Source organism: Meleagris gallopavo, chromosome 2, assembly GCF_905368555.1.
Source record: "Meleagris gallopavo chromosome 2, MGAL_WU_HG_1.1, whole genome shotgun sequence".
In the NCBI taxonomy this organism is placed as follows: domain Eukaryota; kingdom Metazoa; phylum Chordata; class Aves; order Galliformes; family Phasianidae; genus Meleagris; species Meleagris gallopavo.
The window spans coordinates 62,549,280-62,563,954 of NC_139405.1; the positions used below are offsets into that span (position 1 = coordinate 62,549,280).

General features: G+C 41.7%; 1 protein-coding gene across 2 annotated transcripts in view; it reads right to left on the reverse strand.

Moving 5' to 3' along the window:
* Positions 1–7,275: 7,275 nt before the first annotated feature.
* Positions 7,276–14,675, reverse strand: part of DCBLD1 (discoidin, CUB and LCCL domain containing 1) — a 46,802-nt gene continuing 39,402 nt past the window's right edge. For both annotated transcript variants that reach the window (XM_085217420.1, XM_085217419.1), the window contains exons 13-15: positions 14,083–14,132; positions 12,156–12,275; positions 7,276–9,562 (exon numbers count right to left, since the gene is read on the reverse strand). In XM_085217420.1, the coding sequence (XP_085073546.1) occupies positions 9,045–9,562; positions 12,156–12,275; positions 14,083–14,132 (688 nt within the window). In that variant the 3' untranslated portion in view covers positions 7,276–9,044. The remainder of the gene's footprint in view (positions 9,563–12,155; positions 12,276–14,082; positions 14,133–14,675) is intronic.

Sequence of the window (14,675 nt, forward strand, 5' to 3'; positions counted from 1 at the left end):
GGTAGTGCTTAGAGACTTCTTGAGTGTACGTGAGTACAATGGTTGCATGCATAGGAACTCTATGAATAGACAAGGCTGAGTCATGTTGGATGAAAAGATGTTTCTAGCCTTCAATTGGTGAGGGCTAGAACTGTACTATTTATTTTTTATCTCTGTGATTTTTAGAAGGGTTTATACATAGGTGACAAGTAGATGGAAAAAAAGAGTAAGGAGAGAAAACTTTCATGTGGCTGAGGTGTAATAAAGCAGTAAGAGAATTAATGATAATCATAGAATCATAAAATGGCCTGTGTTGAAAAGGACCACAATGATCATCTAGTTTCAACCCCCCTGTTATGTACAGGGTCCCAACCACCAGACCAGGCTGCCCAGAGCCACATCCAGCCTGGCCTTGAATGCCTCCAGGGATGGGGCATCCACAGCCTCCTTGGGCAACCTGTTCCAGTGCATCACCACCCTCTGTGAAAAACTGAGAATGAAGATTGAAACAGATGGTAAAAGGAGTAAAATAACTTTCTTTATGCCAGCTAGGATCAAGAAGGACTGTGCAAACTTTCATTGTGTCTCAGTGCCTGGCTGAATGACTTCTGAGACTGCTGCCTGGGCCTGTAGTCACTGAACAGTTTCTCCAGAGATTGCTATGTAGCAGAAGAGAAGCTCATCCTGATGTTGGATTCAACTAGGAAGTCAGTTTTGTTGTGCAGAACCTCAGCCCAATGACTTGAAGAGCAAATTACTTGCCTACTCACCTGTTGTCCAGAATGTGTCTTCTCTAAAGTGGTTTTGTTTCCAGTTCTTTTTAAACTACATCATTCATGTTTTGAGTGGACTTCAGGTATTAAGAAGTGGAAAAGTTTGAAGGAAAAATATCTTCCTCCCCCCCTCCTCTCGCCCCGAGGCAGGGCTGTTATTGTTTCACGTGCTTAAGAGTAGCCTTGCCTTACTTGTGTACTCTGCTGCGGGAGTAGCTTGATGTCTGCTTTTGATGCCCATGCCTGTGGTGTGCTGGTCACGAACTGGGCTTTGAGGCCAGGTGTCTGAATAAGTCCAAGGAATATTTTTCACGAAATCTCCATTTGTAATGGAAAACTTGATTCACTTGAGTAAATTTTTCACATAATTTTTTTTTTTTCATGAAATTGTTTACTACAGTCCTGTTGATGAAATCCCAATTTTCCTATTAACTGTCTTAATGCCTGAATGAGTAATGTTTCTGTAAAATGGAGTAGAACAGAATGACATGATGATAATTTTATCTAATGGTGTTTGTTATTGTCCAAGTATTTATTGTTAATTTATTTAGGGGAATGGAAGCATTAATGTTCAGGCTGCTGGACCAGAGCAGTTCCTTGTCCTCTGTACTGGGTTTACACTTCTGGAGATGTGTTTGCCCTGGATGCTTTTCCTTCCAACAAGAAGTGGGATGTCGCAATTCACTCCCTTTGGGACCAATCTGTGGTGAGTGCTGCTGTTAACCTTTGCTTTGCTAAGGGGCAGTTGAAGGTTTTGGGTTCTGCCAGGCTTCATTCTGGGTTCTTCCTGGTCTACCTGGTGGTCACGAGCTGCTTGCTTTCTGAAGTTTCTGAATTCAGGTAGGTCTGCGTGCTGGCTGACAAGGGCGAGATCTCTGGAGCAAACAAGCTGGGACATGGGAGGACATGGGAGTCACTTCTTCCACAGTAGTATCCCGAAGGGAATATTACTCAAGAACCATTAAGCTATAATGTTGTATATGATGAAGTTGTTTCGTTATTAAATTGTATTGTTCTTGAGAAAAAAATATATCCTGATCTTTTTCCTATTAAAGCAAGGAATACTAAGATGGCTTGTGAGATGTGTTATGTATCAGGCTGCTCATTAGGTTTCATACGTTCTTTATCTTAGTAGCTTTAGTGTTCCAGTAAGTTAAAGTAGTCGTCTCTAGTGACCTTATTAAGTAGTCAAGTTTAAATTGTGCTACCTCAGCTTTATGCTATTTACAAATCCAAAACTTTTCTATTTCTTGGTGAATCCGATTTGTAATCAGAATCCTAATATTTTTAGTGCACAATATTTGCACTTGTATTTAGAGCCAAAAGGGGGCAGCAGCTTCTTTCAAATCTTCGGCATTAACTGGACTGGGAAAGGTCCTATTCTTTGCTGTTTGCAGATTCTTTTTGTTGTTGTTGGCTTTGTGTGTGTGTGTGTGTGTGTGTGTGTGTGTGTGTGTGTGTGTGTGTTTAAAAAACTTTAAAAATAGAAAAAGTTTGTTCTTTAAAGCTATTTCTAGTCATGTTTACTCTTAAAAGAACAAACATTCAGTCTAGTTAGTGTCCTGTAGCAAGTGCTTTCCCGGTGGAATAACATATACCAAACATTGTTCTCTGTATCTGTGCAGCATACGTACAGGAACACATGAACACACACACACATGAATCATGACTTCTCAAAGAATGCTTTTATTTCTCCGCCGGTCACTTTAAAAAATGAGTGTTCTCTTACATGCTCATGGTACAAGTTTTGCTCTCCATGGGGGGATTAAGTGCTTCTGAAAGAATGGGCTAGAGCACTGATAAAACACAAAATGAGTTACTGGGTAGGTTTGCAGACTCCCCTGCTTATGTTTTGCGAGTGCCCTTCAATCGTGCTCTACAACCGGCGTGTGATGTTCCTGGCATTTTTGCTGGAACTGAGGCTGCCTATCATGTCCAACTGTGTTGAGATTTGATGATGAAGAGTTGCAAAAAAAAAAAAAAAAAAAAAAAAAAAAATTGATGAACATAACATTTTGTTCTGAAGCCTTTTGGTCAGAGGGAAAGAGGAAGATCAGTTCACACACTGACCTTCTTTTTCCTCATGCTGTTGTTTCTGATGTTCGCCAAATGGTGTCTGTTGTCATTAACCAGGTGATCAGTGACCTTATCAGCCGAATGTTCTGTTGCATAGAACATTTGTGTCCTTGATGCTGATCCTCATACAGTGATGTGACTGTGCTATTATCTGTCAGAAGTTAACTGTGTAAGTGAACTACAGACTCTAAAAGGGCATTTTTCTGAATGCCATATGCCAAGTATTTATAAGATAGTAGAAAAGTTATGGCAGCATTGTTACAGAAATCATGGGTGGCTATGTGTTGTGAGTGTCAAAAGGGATGGGTTCTGTCTTTTGTGACAGCGCTGTATGCGTTTAGGTACCCAATGGAAGAGAAATTACATGAGCTGTCCACAACCTTTTCACTCCACGTATGACTCTCATTCTTCCACATCACAAGAATCCTCTATCGAGGTCACCTTATTCAAATTTTATAAAACTGTCTGTCAGAACAGATGGTGTCACTTAAGGATAAAAAGCTTAGCCATAGATGTGAAGAAAACCTGCCTCTTCAAGTAAGGCCTGCTAACACGTCTTAGTCTTTATCACCTATGTCTTCTCTCCCTGCATGACAGAAATTTTTCACAGGTTTGTGACTTCTCAAAGGCCTTTACATTTTTAGATGGATTTGATTTGTTGAAACAACTCTGGTCAAACGGCAACTTTTCTGTCTCTCTCAGTTTGTCCATCTATGAAACAGTTGCCTGGACCATGGAAGTTAAGATGTGTAAAATACATTTGTAAAGGCAATGGCTTCTCTTGCATGCTCAAGGTAACGAATCATTCAGACTGACAGTTCAGTAGTAACTAACATAACCTACTATCTTTCTACAGTATGTGTTCCCCTTTCTTCATGGCCAGTATCACCATCATCTCTGCTCCCTGTCAGTCCTCATGTAGTTCTTCGGGAGGCTTCTGATAAGCTCCTTGAAGTATGTCAGTCTTCGGCCACTGCTGTTTGTTTCTATATTGTTTGTGTAATTTATTTTGGGTGTTCTTTGAAGGCTAAACTTTGGCATTAATTTTTTGCTACCATGTAAACAGTGTGTGTATTTTTTGAAGTCTGTTATTGTCTATTGTTACCTGATCTGACTGATAGAACATGGCAGTTTTGAATACTGTGTTATTTTGCAAGTTTCCTCACTCCTTTTACTGGCTCAGATTCATGATAGGAAGTGTTGGATATTCAGAGTTATTGTTCCTCTTCAGGTGAGGATATAATGTGGATCTTTAAGGCAGCTTTTTAAATCATGTCTGTTAAAAATTTGTGTCTACCCAAAATTATGGATTTCTGAGCTCAGTTCCGGATGGTGATCAGGATGCAAGAGCCTTTGTTACAGTAGTGTCACATGTACTGGCTTCTATATTTTGCTATGCTGAAAAATGATGTTGTGCTATACATTTATCAAATTGTCTCCTTCCTGGATTTCTCCTTCTGATACCTATGACTGTATAAAAGTAAATGGGATGATAATCTCACAGATGTTTCATGCCTGCTCTGTAATTGTGTCAAAATAAACGATGCTTGACTCCACTTAAGACATATGAATAACCTCTGCATACAGTAGATGGCAAAAGTTTATCAGGCCTTAGAGCTGCATAACGTGAGGCCAAGCTTAAATAAATATGGTGAAGTTAGAGTGAAAAAGCCTCCAAATTCTTGTGTCCCGACTATACAATGAGATAACATAGAACAACAGATATTAGGCGTCCTCCTTATCTTTTATAACATGAGTTTTTCCCAACTAAGGATGTCTTCCTTCTTGTCTTTACCTAGTTTAGAAATACTTTATCTGGAGAGGTTTCTATTTGGACTCCCTAAGTGATGAGCAGAAGTGGTACCTTTAAATAAACTCATTCTTTGAAACTTAGTCTTCAATGATTCATAGGCTTTGCTGCTGTTCCTTTATAATGTTGTTAGTCTTGTTAGCCCCACACAGCTACGGCAGGATAATTTTCAGTATAGATGTCATGTTCAACAACACTGATGAGATTCAAAAGAAAAGATAAATTCTGCTTGTTTACCCCATGCTTTGCTACTGTGGGGGAGTTTGGAGGTCAGTACAACCTTTACATCATCACTGACATTGGAAAGAAGAGACTTGTATGGAACTTCTATTATGGAAAATAATAAAGAAAAAATGAATGCAGTAATATAACCTTGTCATTTCTAGAGTCCAGACTGATTGCCGTCTAAAGGGAACCCTTAGGACACATGCACATTAAGCAAATTGAACCTGGTTTTGGAGAGAGTGAATGAAAGAATACTGACAGATTTTTACAAGGTTTATTTTCAGAGAATGCCTGACTTCTAAGAAATGAATCAGTGGTCTCATAGAGGTCACAAAACTCCTGTTCATAGCTAATTGCTTTTTCTTACTTGAATTGGAATTGCCTGGAGAAAAATGATTGGCTTTGGCAAAAGAAAAAAATAAAAGTAAATGCCTAGCTTTGGGAAAAGCTGAGGCACAGACAAATAACTGCATTTTGTTTAATAGCCACCTTAGTGGTGACTTTGTATGCACAGCTCTGAAGGCATTGCTGCAATGCAGTGCTACTGTTTTACGGTCAAAGGGTATTAATTGTAGAATCTCAGAACAGTTTGGGTTGGCAGAGAACTTAAAGCCCACCCAGTCCCACCCCCTACTATTAGCAGGGCTGCCAGCCCCCAGCTCAGCCACCCACAGCCCCCTCCAACCTGGCCTTGGGGCATCCACAGTTTCTCTGGGCAGCTGTGCCAGTGCCTCACTGCCTTTAAGTAAAGAATTTCCTCCTAACCTAAATCTCTTCTCTTTTGGGGAATTTGCTGTCTTTTTCAGTCTAAGGAGATGAAAAGTGATGAACATTTGTGTTTTTGTTGTGGTGTTTGGGAAACCCTTTTGGTGGTGGGTGGAAAGGATTTTTTGTGGGTTTTTGGTTTTTTCCTTTTTTTTTTTTTTTTTTTTTTTTAATGGCAGGCACTGTATATTCTACAATTCATTTGGTTAGAGGTGCATAGTTTACAGAGTGTGACCCCATTCACAGCACTGTCAGAGGCTTGCCTTCAACTGCAGCTGGAACAGGTGGACCCTTAGGGCTGTGACCAGTTAATATTCAACCTTCTGTGAACTTTGCTGCGTTTATACTGTTCCAGACTACTAGGAGTGCCAGCTCAGGGAAGAAGCTTGATACTGAATCTCTATTGAAAGTCTGTGTTAACCAGATGGTCAGTCTCCTGTTAGGCTCTGTCCTGCCATAATCTCACGACATACTGGAGGGAGATCCAGTGCAAATGCAGCCCTCATAAGAGTGTTAGTGTTTTGAAGTAGAGCCTGTTTGAATCTTTGTTGTAGAAGGAAGATTTTTGAATACACCATGTTCGCTGAGTCTGACTGTGTTACACCTGCAACTGGTTTTCACTACGGAAATTAGACTGAAGCTAATGAGCTAGAGCAGCCTGTGAGAAAGCATTCTGAGAAGTATGAGGATGAATCCGCACCTGGGGGAAGATCAGTCGTCCCTTTTCCTTCCTCCATCAGGGCTTAGTATCTGCTACCATCAGGATGGAGACACTATTATAGAGACTAGAAGTTCCTCTGCATATCTGCTGCTAGGTCGCTAAGAACTCCTTGTTCCCCAGGCTGAGGGGAAGAAGTCCCAAGCTGTTTGTGTCAGCTGCCCTCAGCATTCACTCGGATTCGGGCCATGAAGCACTGTGCAGTGGCTGGCAGTGTGTGTGATGACAGAGCCACCACTGTAACTCAGAAATAATGAAGACATCTGGGGATTGATTCCAAGCCATCTTTTAACAGTTTTTTGGGTTCTTTTTGAGAAGCGGAGGATGAAGGCAAGTTGCAAATTGAAACCCAGCATCTTTTTCAGCTAAAATAGCTGTTCTGAGATGGGTTTGAATGGCAGCAAAAAATGGGCATGTGCAATGAAGAACAGTTTGACACTGCAGTTGCAAAAAGCGTGTGGCTGAGGCATGCCAAAAGGTTGTTATAACACAAGCCATGTCATCAGCTGCCTGCTGCTGTTGCCGTGCTGCATTATCTTTGTGGGGAATAGCTCTGATTACTGAGCTCCGCTTGTTTGCAAAGTGACAAGTCAAGCTAATTAGCTGTGTGGGTGGAGTATTGGATTCAGTCTCACCAGGGGGGTAGCCTCATCCTCCCCTCAATTATGTGCATCCAGCAGCAGAGCTGGGCGCAGAAGTTTGTTCGTGGGCGTTTCTTCTCTAGAGATTACGGACACAGAAGCCAGGCTAAGTGGGGCACTGGGATAAGCTTTTTTTAGCCAGCCATACAGAGAGTGTAAATTGCAGCCGTGGAACTGACACTTTTGCACGGAATAAGGAACAGTTACTTCTCACTCTGCAGGATATGTGACAAGAGTGGGTGTGCAGCGATGATAAAGTCACCAAGTTAAGTACCAGGCCTGTGTGACTGATTTACAAATACCAATGTTCTTTATTTACATAGACATGTAAACAACAGAAGGTAAACAACACCACCCAGCTCGGTCTAACAAACAGGCTGCTGCTGCTTCGCTTCAGAACCTGAGGTGTTTTATACAATTCACAGAAACTGTATTGACAGCAAACGCGGGAGGACTACAAGGTTAGCTCAACTCTTTCTTCTTTGCACGGAAGTTGCATGCACTGTGCATCGGCATGACAGAACTGCACCACTGAGGCCACAAAACAAGCAAATACGAAGAACCCACTAAGCTGTTCTTATGGTCAGATATGGCTCGAGTTAGCAATATTTGTACCTAGTATAACTACAGCTGTTCTGTACTCTTAAAGCACTTTGTGAACAAACAAGAAATCTTTGCTGCGTCCTTTGCAAATGATCCCCAGCTTACACACAAGGAAACACACACAAGGCCTTGAAATACTGACTTTCCAAGAGCTCACATTTTACCAGGCTAATTTCCCAACCTTGTGCCTTAAATGTAGCACCATTCTTCTCTCTTGGAAGAAGATAACTTTTTGATATTCTGAGACACACATTCGAATTCAAGGTAAGGCTCCAAGTGCTGCAGGTAGCAGGGCAAAGGAGGGTTGCAGTCCCAACCTGAAGCTGTGTGGCTTCAATGACACCTTTGCTGAAAGAGGAGCCAACAGCTGTGCATTGCAGCCAACCCCAAGCTTTTTCAAGTTTGTCCAAAACAAGAATTGAGTAACATCTGCTGCAAAAGAAAAACTATTTGAACACAACTGTGCCAATCCACTGTCTTGCACTTAAACGCAACACTGAACCATACCCATGTTGTCTTTCAGTTTTACAAATTCAGTGTAGTATTTCCATTTGAAATATTTAGTCAGACAGAAAAATACCCACTGGAGCAATGAAGAGCTGCTTTGTGTCAAGGAACAAATTTCCTTACAGTTTAGCATTAATAGCATCAGGTAGGGCCTGAACAGGATTCAATTCTTAGCTGTAAATTCACATTACAGTTCCACACACAATGAAAAAGCAGATTGGCATGTTTCTATTGCGGATGTGTCTGCAAGGTGATCGCTATGGCTTGAATCCAAAGCTTGTTGCATCTTTTCTACCTGTACTTGATATGAATAGCAAGTTAGGCTCAGCTCATACACTAGATCAAATTCAAGCATCTACAGATTGCTGCTGAAAGGCAGCTGGGCAGGTGAGATGGAACGTGGTATTTAAATGCTCGGCTGCCTTCTCTTGTGCACTTCACGCTTCAGGCAGTTTTACCTCTGCCCTCCCAAGAGGAACTATAATGATGATCTTCAGTTTTCAGAGGAAAGGAACTGAACCACATCAGCTGTAAGATACACAATTTACAGCTGCAGTACAACAGAGGTGGAATAGAGAGAGAGCTATTTCTGCAGAAGCTGGTTTGTTGGGCTTTGTTTGTCCTTTCAATTCCACAGGTGAAAAGGAAACTTAAGAAACTCTCCTTAAATAAAAGCTATGTACAAATTGCACACGTTGCAAACGGAGCACTGAGATCAGTTACAGAAATAAGATATACAGTCTTCACTGATAACATCTCTTTTGATATAAACAGTGATAAACAGCATATGCTTTCTTCAGATGTCAGAACCCAGCAAGACTGCAATATTATGTACACAGGGTTTGTTTGCCTTCTGCCTTCTGCAGCAGAATCCTTTAAAACTCTGTTTTCACTTTGGAAGCTGCGCAGCGACATTCCTGTGCACCACGTCTCTCTTGCTTAGCGCATCACAAGAGAGCTGTCATTGCTGTCTGGCTTATTGGGTTCAGGCAGTCTCTGGGTGTTGAGTAACCCTCACTCCCTAGCGCGTTCGCCTGAGGTTTCTGGTAGTCCGTACTATAGCTCACAGAGGTCAGAATACCATTGGCTTTAGGTTTGTCGTAGTTTATTACGCTCTGGGGTGTCTGATAGTCTCCGTTTCTGGTATCAGTCTTGCATGAGCCAGAGAAACTGCCGGCAGAAAGGGAATGTTTCTGTGAGGAGATTACAGGTATGTTGTAGCCATTTTCAGAGGGAAAGTTATTTTCTCTGGTGACGTGCCGCTCGATGATGGGGGTGGCATATTCAGGCTCCTGGCTGGTCAGGGGCAGAGCGTACTCATGCCGGTTGGCTCTGTGTGGGCAGTGGTAGTGGTTTTCAAACTCTGCACTCCCTCTTCTTCCCTCTTCTTCTGTGTCCATGGGTCTGAAAGTAGATCCTTTCCGTGTTACTGTCCCAGTTCCGATCATGAGAGGCTGCTGATAATCTAAAAGGAAGTACAACTGCTCAACATGTAGCCACATTATTTTATGTAGTAAGTGGCGGAAAATGATTTGCTTATTATAGCAAACCTGTGATTATCAGGGATGTCAGGAACCACTGCCCTATCTCCAATTCCATATCCTCCTTCATTGCCCAGGTGCTGCAGAGCTCGGCAGAGCTGCTCTGCAGAGGAGCTTCAATCTGTCACATCTTTCCTCCCTCCCTTCCTGCCTTTACCCGCCTACATACCCAAATACATTAACATCATTTCTGGAGAATACCCCAAAACCCTATGAAAACAAAAAGAGGGAGGACAACAAAATATAAGCAATAAACCCGAGAGGGGACTTCAAATGAAGTTCCACAAAGGAAAAAAGTTCTCAAAACAAATGTTCCACTTTTGCAATAATTAAGATGCCTGAAGGATTCTTAACGAGCCCAAGTGCCGGCTCTATTTAAAAGGAATCTCAGTGGCTGACTGACAGGAGGATAAAGTTAGGCGGAAAGGCAGCCAAGAGAGTCAAGGGAAGTGTGAGATGTGTGAAGTCAGCTTCCAACTGAAGCGTGTGCGTGAGGGGGACGAGCCATAAGGCGAGCAGCAGGAGTAGTGCTGCTGGAGAACAGTTCACCCCATGGAGGAGGAGGCAGGAGCTGAATTGGGAAGGGAGAAATGACCCCAGCAGGAGCACGAGGTACGATCCAGGGGACACAGCCTCACAAAGTGGATATTTGCAGTTCTAGTCAGAGAGGATGCCAGGTTGCTGTATTAGAAAGCAATCTGAACTAATGGGGTTTTCAAAAATTTCAGAAAATTACCATGCTGAAAGTCGGCATTTTAACTTTTTTACTTTGGTACTTGTGAAAATTGCTTACATGATGACCTGAACAACTCTAGTAAATGACACTGATAAAATACTGTATTCTGGCACAGGCTTGAAGAAGTTAGCTCAGATTCTGTTTTAGCTTTGTAGTTCATCTGACATGAGCTTGGAATTCAATCCCATATGTCCTGTGAATCTTTCTGGCAGTTCCTGGCTACTTCCCAAATGTAGCAAGCAGGGTGAAGGTGTTATGATATGTCATAAGTGATGCAGCTCTCACCAGCACTGCTGTTGCTACACGGAGGAATCTCACTTGCTCAGAAAGAAGTCTCTCCACTTGCTCTGGGGGCTGCCGTGAGAACCAGCAAGTAGCGAGGAATTCAAAGGGGAAGAATTTCAGGTAGTATGGTAACCTATATGCAAGTTGCATGCCCACCACAATTTAATTATGTAATGTCATTTGCTGCACATTTCTTGGCTGCAATCCCAGTTTTCATTTCGTGTTTCTGATTTCTAAGGAGACTGCAGGTGAAATGCAAACTTTGGGAGCTCTTGGGCCGGGACGAGAGGTATAAATTCTCATACGCTGCAGGAGGAGAGGATGGACAGAACAGAGGCCCCTGCAACACAGCCAGGGTAGCTGGGTAACCACAGTGGTAAGGGACCTATACTGGCTGAAATAAAACTGCATATTTATATTTTAAGTTTCTGTAAAGCACTGAAACCATCTCTGACAGACTTTTAAAGTGTATTTCTCTAACAAATGTATTGGATAAATCTTTAGGAATTTCTAAGGTTTGAAGCCTGGGAAGGGCAAATCAATTTTTCTGGAAGGTTGCTGATCACTGATCTCATAAAATAGCTGCTCTGTCTGGCCTTTCCAGACAGAGAAAACCAGGCAGGGATAAGATGCACTAAGAGGATGAATTAAAAAAACATCCCTTTGGAATACAAGCAGTACTGATGCAGGGATTTGCTCTCTCCAGACAGTGACCTAAAGCCAAGATAGCACAAAAGAGATGCATTGAGGTGTTTTTTCTCTTTTCCCTCATTTGTCTCTTCAGGAGACCTCATCTCCAAGACAGTCTGAGGCACCAGGAATACTGTACACAGATCTCAGCATGACTTCCAGCTGGTATGAAATCCAACCACAAACTGAACAAGCAATTTTTCTATTTGATCAGCAGCAAGGAACATCATATTTTGTTCCAGTGTCAGAGACATTTGAATTAAAATAGAAATATAAAAATGTGTCAGCAATACCTTAGGCATAGAATTATAGAAGAATCACAGAATCATTAAGGTTGGAAAAGATTTTTAAGAAATCTAGTCCCACTGTCCACCTACCACCAATATTGCCCACTAAGCCATGTCCTTAACTACTGCTACATCTACCCTTTCCTTAAACACCTCCAGGGACAGTGACTCTACCACTTCCCTGGGCAGGGCAGTCTGTTCTGAATTCTTGCACTGCATCCCTTGCCTGAGTGCATTCCGTGCTTACCTTCAATTGTAACTAGTTCAGAGCAAGGAAAAAATCTTGCCAAATAAATCCAGGGAAAAAAAAAAAAAAAAACCCAACATATAAAAAAAAATGAAAGTTCATCTAGTGTTTTTGTTCCCCCAGTACGTCTGGGATGAACACAGATAAATCTGTCCTTGGGCCTGAGCTTTCACGAGAGTTGGAGCTTCTAATATTGCTGGCCTGTCCTTCCTCCTGCTAACTACTTTCTGCACAGAATAAAATGAGTGCATCAGAGAGGGAGCAATTGTTACCTGCCATGTCGCTTGTGACTAGATCTAGTTTTTGTGGTGTCTCCTTCTCATTATTATAGCTAATGGTAAATTCAGTTGACTGATGTCTGGTGAAGGGCTGCTTGATCTGTTTCCAACAACCTACGATAAAGAAATAAGAATAGATGATGTCAGAAAGTTAAATAATTAAAATTAGAAGGCTTATCAGAATGTTAAACTTTTAGTGTACTGATTGCTGTCAATACACTTAACTACTTACAAAACAAGATTAAAACAGGCTGTTTAAAAAAAACAAAAAAACAAAAAACCAATAAAACCCATAAAAATAAAGAGCCTCTGAGATTCTCCATGTAGAAACTAAGCCAAAGAGAGGGTTTTCTTCTTTGTCTTTCTTGGCAAAAATGACTTAAGTTATATCTTAAGGCCTATCGGTAAAATATAAGCTTTAAGTCAGCAACAAATTTTGCCAGCACCTATGTAGCAATAATAATGTTTGCAATTTCTTTTTTTAAATTTTTCTTTCAGTAGCTGAGTATAGCTTCCATGTCCTTGGTATCTCAGCACCTGCACTTATTTGTTCTCACAACATCACTGTGAGACAGAAGAGAGAAAATCCAGTGTGTGTTCCTTGTCCGGCACCTGTAACATGTGGTCTGTTGAAAGGTGGGTTCAACTCCCAGCTTGCTAAGTCCCAAACCTGGTTAGATTCAGAGTCATTAAGGATGGAAAAGTCTACTAAGATCACACAGTCTAACCCCACCATGCCCCTAAATGTCATATCTGCACGTTTCTTGAACACCTCCAGGGACAGTGACTCCACCACCTCCCCGGGTCTTGTAGAAGCTTATGCAATTGGTGGCCCTGACCCACCAATCCAGCCTGTCCAGATCCCCCTGTAGGGCCTTCCTACTTTAAAGCAGGCCGACACTTCTTCCAAACTTGGTGTCATTTGCAAACTTATTGAGGGTTCACAGTGTTTAGAAGCTTAATTTGTGAAGCATACACTACAAATGAACGGAGTGGATAAGAGGCTATCTCCAATTTCATGGGATTTGTCCTCATTAGCAAATGAGAAAGGATTTTGATGTGACCTTGAAAAATCATATTAGCAAATATGATGTTAAGTACAAATTAGTTTTCTAATGAGGGTGAGCTGAAATGGGTAACAAAGTTCCTTTCCCTGATGCCAGCACCTGCTGAGGGATGAAATTTTGGAGCTGAGCTGTTGCAAGAGATGTGAATTACTTAGTGATTTCTTTTTAATGGAAAGCTGAGTTTCAGAAGGATATTCCTCTGCAGAGTTAGCAAGCCAGGAAAAAGCAGCTGAGCTCCACCTTCCAGGCTGAGAGGAGGCTGCTCTAGAAAGCATAATTAAGCACAACAAGGTATGTTATTGCACCAGGGTTTGCAGGCATCTTCTGCAGCGGAGGCCTCAAAACAATCCTCTATTCTGATTTTAAATGTGAAGTACAATTCAGTTTTGTTAGGCTTCATTAATACAGTCTCAATTAGGGAGGGCAGCAAAATGGAAACACTGATGCCATAAAAAAATAGTTAGCACTTGCTGTCTTGGAGAATGGCAATCCCCTCTGCTGTGGGGGAAAAAAAGGGAAAGTAGCAATTTTCTGCAAAATAGGTGTTTTGGAGGAGGGAAGGAAAAGAAAGGCATCTGGGAGCACTCTTACATGATCATTTATGAATTCTGTGTAATAGATCTTTTGCTAATTGCCTTTCTGTCATAGAAACCAAATTACTTTGTTTCTCTGGGCACTGTTCTGGGATGACACAAGTGGGACTATCATTTGCCATTTCCCTTGTATGAAATAGCGAATTTGAATGAGGAAACATGGCTGCTCTTTCAGAAGCATCTCACCATAGTGCATGAAATCCTTCCCATTGGCCAAGGTGACAGGACAGGATAAGACAAAGCCCACCATTCTTCACTAACCTGATTTCTGAGCATTGGATAATCCATAAGAAAGTCCTTTGGCTTCTTGCCTGTGAGGAGAGGAAAGCGTTTATAAACTTCTGCTCTCATAGCATTTCATCTTCTTCACTCCTTCATTTCAGCAGAGAGTCTGTGTGTTTAGCAGCTGAAAACAACTGTTCTCTTTTAGTTCCTGGAGGATGCATTTATCAGATTGTAAGGCACACAAACCCATATTTCCACACTTGGTTGTTTCCCCATCTGTGTGCATGTTCTGAGTGCCGCTGTGCAAATTCCTTCTGTCTGAAGGAATTCCTTCATGGACTTGATGTGTGCATGTTGTTATATGTCACTCTAGGTAATGTTTTGGGTCTGTTCTTCTGAACATTTATGGATTTTACTGGAAATCCAGGTTAGAGTCAAGTACTGCTCATGATGAAACAAGATCACCAGAGCTTTGTTTATGCTTCCAAATCCCTGGATGTTGATAGATGCATTTTCCTGTTCTACATTCAAGGGCAAGTTCACAGGAATGGACACCTACTTCGACCCAATGTTAGCAATGCTTCTTCCAGTTCTGACTTGTGAAATAGAGTGGCTTAGTTTTATCTGCT